Consider the following 8,203-nt stretch of genomic DNA (forward strand, 5'->3'; position numbering starts at 1 on the left):
TGAATTTTGAATAGTTTAACTTATTTGGTTCTAAGGGTAAAATGGATTATAAAAATTTAACAAGAAAAGATGCGCAGGGATGCATCCGACTTTTATATAGCAAAATGGACTTGATCAATAACCCTCTTTTGAGAGCATCGACATGCAGTTGTACCACCAGGAATGGACGGCAGGATAATCTCAACTACATTTTTTGTTATTAAAACAAATGTTGACTATAAATATATTAAAGGCTAAGATCATCTAATAAGTGCTGGATCACTTACACTACCGGTGCATAATATATTTTCACTTTTTTTCTTTCTTGTTTTTTTGTAAATCACTGTGAATTCTTCTGTTGCAAATAGTACGATACAAACAAAAGGGGGAGAGGACACCAAAACACCATGCACGTACTTTCTCTAGAACAAAGGCTATTTTATCTATTAATCATAGTTGAAGTTTTTTCAAATGATAGAAAGCACCAGTATGGTACGTTTATTTGAAAATCATCACTCAAGCTGCAGGTTACACAAGGTAATGATCTCATAAACAACAAAATCTCAAAGGTGTACACATACTATTAGTCTTTAACTATATTTTCTTGACTTCCGAATAAGTTCCATAATTAGAAGAAGTTCTTGTCCTTCAAACTTTCAACAGTATCCTTCAGAGACAATTCAAGCGGAGTATACTTTACACCCAAAGTTTGGGCTCTTTCATTGGAAACTTGGTAAGTTGGTGTGAAAGGTTTGTCATCTGCACATCTGTTAAAAATAGAGACTATTGAGATTTTGAAAATGTTTACATTATCCAACTGTATGGAGGATGACATTTAATTTATGCATCGTTTGTTTCGTTAAATTTAAGTATCGGGAAATGAAACTTATTCTTTTCTTGTGTTTGAGATGCAATAGGAAAGGAAACACTCTCCTCAAGGAAATGAAAATTTGGAAGAAAGTGGTTCCTTACTTCCTTCCAACATCCAATGATTCATTTTCCCCCTTCGTTCGTTGCATTTATTACTAACATTTCATTATTTTATTGCATTAGTTACAAAAAAATTTGATAATTTTCTTGATAACTTTTCTTATGTTACTAAACATCGGAATGGAAAGTTTTTCAAATATTTCATTTCTCTTCCCATGGGAAAGACAAACGAATTAAGGTCTCGTTTGGTTTGTGGAATATAAAGTATTTCCTTTGTCTTTCCCATGGGATGAGAAATGAAATTTCCATTGCAGTGTTTGGTAACATAAGAAAAGTAATCCATAAAATTGTTAAACAATTTGTAATTAATGCAATAAAATAATGTGTTGTGGGTAATAAATGCAAGGAAAGAATGGAGGAAAATGATTCCTGTGGAGTATGGAAGAAACCATGCCCCCCCTCCCTTTGCTTCAGTAAAATATTTCCTTTCATTTTCTATCACAAACACAAGAAATAAACAACTTTCCTTTCCCTATATTTACTTTCTGCGAATCAAATGAGGCCTAATAAAAGGGGGGAGAAGTTTTAAATACACACTCCATACTTAATACACCACCCATTTAATTTCTCATTCTAATATTCTATTAAATACACAACCCAAAGTACCTAAAATATCCTTAATCTCAAAAATCATGAAATATCCTATTATTTGACTATATTAAGGTTTCTATTTAATATGATTAGTATATTCTAGTATATTGATGTTTTTAAATGACCATATTGATTACTTGTGTTACTTATTCAGAAATCCATAAAGAATTATTATTGTTCCCTTTAAATAGATGCATATAAATATGTTTTATATTATTTGAGTTCTCATCCACCAAACACCATATTGATCAAGTATAAAATTATGAGTTGAACATTTAACCAAAACTATGTCACTAGTTTCTCTCCAATGGTGGAACTACAAAGTTGTCATTAGAGGGGCCAAACAAATTAACAATTACAAAGTTTTTTCACCCGTAATGTTTTATATTAGAAAATAAATGGATTAATCGTATCTCTTAGAAAAAAGAAAGAAAAGGAAATTAACTAAAAAAGGGAGTAAAACGATCCGGTTTAAAAACATTTAATACCATTGATTTTGCAATTCTAAATTTTATGGCTTCTAACCTCATTTAATTACAATTTATTTAAGAAAAAATTAAATTAGATAGTTCCTAACTTTATTCTTGTACTAAATTAGGAGGCCATGTATAAAAATTTGTGTGTTTATCTAACTATTTATGCATAAATTATTCTATATAAGGAAAATATGACTATTTTTTTTTCTTTTTAATGCATAGATGTCTGTTTTGGTCATTCAACCTACCTACAAAATCTAATTTGAAATATAAAATAATAGGGATGTATATCAAGTGATTAGGGATGTGTATTTAAAATTTCTCTAAAAGGGGATATAGAAAAAATCTATTTACAGATATTAGCTTGACGAAATTAACTCCCTCCCTCTCTAATAAAAAAATTAATGTAGGCTTAAAACAAATAGTGTCCAAGTATATATACGTTAATACGTACTCGCTAATTCCAGAAGTAACATGCATTATATATCCCTACAAGCAAATATTGACCATGAAAGATGGAAAGTAATGAAATCTAGCAGAAATGTACCATTAATGACCAAGTAAACGTGCACTATTCTTAGGACCACCTCCAAAACACATTGACGAATGACGTGTGACAATTTGATTATATTAACGACTTACTTATCTGGAAGATTAAGAGCAGGGGAGATATCGCTCAACATTTTCACAACCTCTGAACAGTGTTTTACGCTTTCAACCAAACAATAACGTCCACTAGCTGATGGGTTCTCAAAGGCTAGAATATGTGCATTGGCAACATCTCTAACATCAATGAGCATGTAAGTTGTGTTAGTAAATTCTTCAGTCCCTGCATCAACAAACGATTATCAGGAACGATAATTTCTTGGCAAATTGTTTAACGGATATCAAGCTGAAGTGAAAACTAACATCGACAGTAAGTTTATAACATAAAGCCACCAGCCTACTAAGGAATTGAAAATTTAGCAATATAACATCTTGTGCAAAAGTAATTTTAAAAGATTAACCTAATTCCCTACCCCCTTTTCGGCATCAAAATCCCTATATACTTCACCATATTTTTTCTTTCATGCAATCAATTATATTGTGAATGGGATGATGTGATGTAGCATTGCAATATAGTAGTTATAAGCATATAAGAATGGCAAATTGATGATAAAAAAGATTTTTCAAATGATATTAATGAAAACACTCTGAATGATGTGCTCAAGAATAATATCATTATTCAAGATGTGCTTAGTCAATAGTAATTAAAATGACTGGTAGTACTTGATCAATTAGGCATAATTATTAACTTTTTTTTTTCAAAAGAAGAAATAATTGTTAATTTGCTTCTTTAGGTTTTATCATACTGTCATGGGTTTTATTTCAGTCAATTTGCTATCCTAGGTCCTCAAAATTAGTTATAATTTCTACCCGTTCTATCAAATTTGTTATTTTAGGCTTTCAAGATAAGCATATCTTTAGGTATCCATTCCGGATCCTTTGATTGGGTGAGGAATCGCAGTCGACGCTTGCTGGGGGAAGGTGGTTATGGTCTTCCTGTGGCAACAATGTCTCATCGGCGGTGCCTTCTCGGGTTGCCAAAGGACGCGCGTAGATCTTGCTTGGACTATGAGGTGCTCGTGCTGTTTGCAGCGGCGGCAATAGCACCAGCAGGTTTGGTGCGCGAGATTGGCTATCATGGTTTCTCAGGTGGGGGGAGGGCACTAGAATGATTCGGTGGTAGCAGGGGGCACTGGTGGTCTGGCTCTTGCTGGTCCGGGCTGCAAGGGTGAGGGTTGTAGGTTGGGTCTTTAAGCTTCAGCCCATTTCTCCTCATCCTATGGCTTGGGCTACATTTGGGTTGGGCCTCTTTTGGGGTTTTGTGGAGGGGGATGGGGGGGGGGGGGTTGGTTATGGGCTAGCCTCAACACCCTATTCTATAGCAAGTCAATACCCTCCCTGTTTGGCCTTCGTTGAGGTACAACAGTATGTTCTTTAGCGCCTTCATCGGACAATCTTAGATTTGGGTTGCTGTAGAGTAGAAGTTCATTTCTGCTTGTGCTCTAGTAGTTAGCTAGCTAGTCTTTTGAATAATTTCCTTTTGGTAAGTTTAATTTAGTCATTTTTAAGTGAGCTATCAATTTGTATTGAGTATCACTAGCTACAATTGTTTTTGGTCTAACCGGCTTGTGGCTTCAACACCATGATGAGACTGTTCTAGTGATGTGTTTACTCTAGACTGACCTCGTATGGTTGTATGATCTTTTGATCACATGAATTAACCTTCCTCTTCCCTTGAAAAAAATAAATATATGCTTCCTTAAAATTTCAAAATTAGCCATTTATTATATATTTTCAAAATTAATCAATACTTAGACGAGGAATGAACGAATTAATATGACAAAATGATAGCAAAATTGACTAATTTTAAAAACATAAGGTAGCAAATTGCAAAAATAATATTTAGAGTAACAAATTGACTAATTGTGAAAACCTAAGGTAGCAAATTGGCTAAAATAAAACTTAGAGTAGCAAATTGACACTAAAGTAAAACTTGAATAGCAAATTGACTATTAAGGTGATCAATTATATATATGCAAGGGACGAAGTGGTGTTAGCTCAGTGGTTAAAGCACCCACTACCTATGTACAAAGTCATGGGTTCGAGTTACCATGAGAGCAGGAGTGAAACCCTTTGATAATCTTTTTAAAAAAAAGAGAAAAAAAAAAAAAAGGTCTTTTATCCAAAATGCATAAGTTCTAGGAGATCAACAGTGACTTTAATTCTCGCCATGATAGATAAAAATGATAAAAACGAACAGCTGTTCAGATCTAAGGAATGCAATATTTTCAATAAAAGTACCATCTACGAGTTTCAGAATTGGCTGCACACTTGTGTTGAGAGTTGGCTGTAAGAGAGGGCCGATCGCCAATCCGGGATTTATTGTAATAATATCAATTCCTTTCTCTTTTGCAAACTTCCAAGCAGCTTCCTCAGCTAATGTCTTTGAAAGCATATACCAAAGCTGAAAAATCAATGTCTTAGTGAACACAATGCACTAGTTTGTATGGCTCCAAAGAAATGAGATAAAACTTGTTTTTTTTAACCATTAATGAGGATTAGGCAATAATAGCTTATCTGCAGCGGTCTGAGAGGGGGGCTAAGCCCCCTTAGCCCCCAGACAACTCTGTAATAAGCATAGCATGGTATATATGCGAGCCAACCACAAAAACCATTTACACACAAACCTTTGTTTCTTCACAAAAAGCAGGATCTGAAAACCAAGATTCGTCGATTATTACATCAGCAGCAAGAGGTTTTCCAGTAAATGCAACTGCTGCCATGGAGGATGTTATAACCACCCTTTTGGTAGACGGAACCTTCACACAGGATCCAAGGACATTAAGTGTTCCCTTCAACGCAGGGTCAAGTAATTCTGCCTGACAAAGATTAAGAGCTAGCAACATTATAGTGCATATTGATCTAGACTTTACAGGTAAAATGAAACTGCATCAATAACTCTTGGTAAAGTATCAAATATATAGTACTGAATTAGATAAACTATTGGCTTAAGATGCTACAAAAAAAAATGCATAAGTATGTTGCTAAATAAACTGGGGCAAAGAAAAAATGGTAAACGTTCAGAAGTATGTTAATAAAGAGATGAACCTGGGGGTCAGTGAGGTCTGAAAGTATTACAGGGGATGCCACATGGAAAACACATTCGCATCCATCAATTACAGAATCAAAAGAACCTTCTTCTAACAAGTCTGCTTTGAACAAATGAAGCCTTTCCTTTGCTCCATCAAGTGAGAGTAGGTGATCTGTTTTCTTTTGATCATCTGAAGCATGCAAAAGCCAAAAACAGAACTTGAAATTTTAGGAGTTAAAGTTAAAACCAAGATTTTGTATGTGAAGATTAATGAACGAACTGGCTAATATAGCAAGTTTAAATGGATTAAAAGTTGAAAACAGAACGGGAAGGAAGAAAGAAAAGAGAAGTGATGGAACTGACTTGGGTCACGAACAGTGGCTTTGACAGTAAAACCTCTTTGCAATAAAAGCTTCACCAGCCATGATGCTATGAATCCAGATGCTCCTGTCACACACACAACCTTGCTTTCTCCGCAGCTCATCCTCTTTTCTTTTGTTCTCTCTGGTAGGTATAACCGTATAAGAGCTAAGTTTTTATTTTTTTTTGGTAAATGAATGAACAGATAAAGAAACCAAGCTTCAAAGAAAGCTAAGCAGATCACATGTGCCAACAGGGAGTTTGGCAGTTTGCATAGTGAAGATTAGGTTAGCCTCCCACCCACCGACAGTAATTGACCAACTTTTTTATTTTATTTTTTATTATTATTAAGGGGTTTGGAACTCAACCTAACTGGGAACCTCGGTCTAATATTTAATTCTATATATTATATTATTTTTTTATAGCAAGAGGACATAAAACCTGAACCCCGAGCTATAGAAAAATACTTACAATAATCATCGTAGAGAACATCCAAAATAATAGCAGAAGTCTCATATATCCAAATATTATCAACATAAAATAAACTAGTAAGGTAAGCAAGCTTATCTGCAATGTCATTTGTTTCACGGTAAATATGACGAATTCTAATTGACTGATCGAAAAGTGAACATATAATCTTTACAATCATCAAAAACTCGACTCACCTTACAGAAATTCATCTCCTCATTTTGGAAGACAACAATTAGAAGAGTAGATTCACTATCAATATTAATTTCTGACCAATCTTAGTGTATTACCAAGACAAAGACTATCTCTGCATGCCATTGCTTCCATATTGAGAGTCGAGTGTGCATCCACAAATGGTCTCGCCATAGCCGCAGCGCCCGTTCCCGAATCATTCTTAACCACCACACAATCCCCCATTAACACTATCCGATCTGTAAGCCTTGTCAATATTGATCTTCGGTCTCCCACTTTGTGGGTTTCGCTACTTGGTTAGGGGCCTATTCATCTTCTGCCATCTTTGGGTGGAACTTCTGATAATCCTCCAAATGACTAGCGCACTGCGCACCATTGAGAATCGTATGCATGGGCTTAAAATGCCCACTCTTCCACACCAAGTTATTTCTTGACTATTTCTTTCCATCCAAATTGACCATAATGGCAAAAAGAAAAAGTCTACTTTGTCAGATTGCAACACGTCCAGCATGTCAAATATCCAATCCCCCATGCTGCGGCTGGGTGGTCTTTAGTATGTAGCTTCAAAAGACGATAAACCCAAAAACAATGCAATGCTTCAGTGCTTCACAATTCTTAAACAAATGTTCACTCGTTTCCTCAGCTCTTTAACAAAACAAAGGACATGCTATTGAGCAACGTAGTTTTTTTTTTTTTTTTTTCTCCGTATTTTGACCAATGTGGTTTACAAAGCTGAGTTTTTGTGACAATGAAGACCACGCATTTTAAATGTATTAAATGTCCCTGATATGGTCATCTTAGACTAATTATGGGTTAATTACATATAAGTGCATCTTTCAATGTTTTTTAGTCATAAAGCCACCAACTAAGTTTTTCCCTCATAAGGCCACTAGATTAAAAATAGTGTTATATTTTAGATATAAAAACTAACATATTTACATAAATGCCATTAGAGTAAAAAGTCAACAATCATTCTCTCTCTCCTCCGGCAAACTTCCGGTGAACCTCCGGTGACCACAAAAGCTACTGTCATTAATACCAAAAGCTACTGTAGCTAGCAACAAAAGCTACTCTGATAAGATTTCCAGCAACCTCCGGTGAGGTCACAAAAGCAACCATCACTAGCAATAAAAGCTACTGTCACTAGCAACAAAAGCTACGCTGGTGAGATTTCCGGTGAGGTCACAAAGGCTACTATCACCAACAACAAAAGTTACTATCACAAACAAAAACTACACTAGTGAGATTTCCAATAAGATCACAAAAGCTACTGTCACCAACAAAAGCTACACTCCCCAAAACCAAAAGTTACGGCAACTGTCACAAACACTAAAAGCTACTCTCACTAGCAACAAACGCAATCATCACCAACACCAAAAAACTACTCTCACCAGTAACAAAAGTTACTCTCACTAGTAACAAAAGCTACTCTCACCATTACCAAAAGTTACTCTTATCAACCCCAAAAGCAATAACCAAGCAGAACAAAAACTATTACCAAGCAAAACAA

At 35.1% G+C, this 8,203-nt stretch overlaps 1 protein-coding gene across 2 annotated transcripts; it reads right to left on the reverse strand.

Annotated features, from left to right (window-relative positions):
• Window positions 1-393: 393 nt before the first annotated feature.
• On the reverse strand, window positions 394-6,933 carry LOC112192071 (phenylacetaldehyde reductase). 2 transcript variants are annotated; one of them, XM_040516508.1, is made up of 7 exons: window positions 6,792-6,933; window positions 6,037-6,177; window positions 5,691-5,863; window positions 5,270-5,461; window positions 4,914-5,046; window positions 2,679-2,865; window positions 394-746 (listed from the first exon to the last, which is right to left on the reverse strand). In XM_040516508.1, exons 1-7 carry the CDS (start codon window positions 6,916-6,918, stop codon window positions 608-610), a joined length of 1,092 nt encoding a protein of 363 aa, XP_040372442.1. In that variant the 5' UTR covers window positions 6,919-6,933; the 3' UTR covers window positions 394-607. The 2 variants fall into 2 exon arrangements, with proteins under 2 accessions (XP_040372442.1, XP_024187372.2); XM_024331604.2 differs by having other exon boundaries at window positions 4,884-5,046.
• Window positions 6,934-8,203: the final 1,270 nt, after the last annotated feature.

The sequence above is a fragment of the Rosa chinensis genome, chromosome 1 (assembly GCF_002994745.2).
Source record: "Rosa chinensis cultivar Old Blush chromosome 1, RchiOBHm-V2, whole genome shotgun sequence".
NCBI lineage: Eukaryota > Viridiplantae > Streptophyta > Magnoliopsida > Rosales > Rosaceae > Rosa > Rosa chinensis.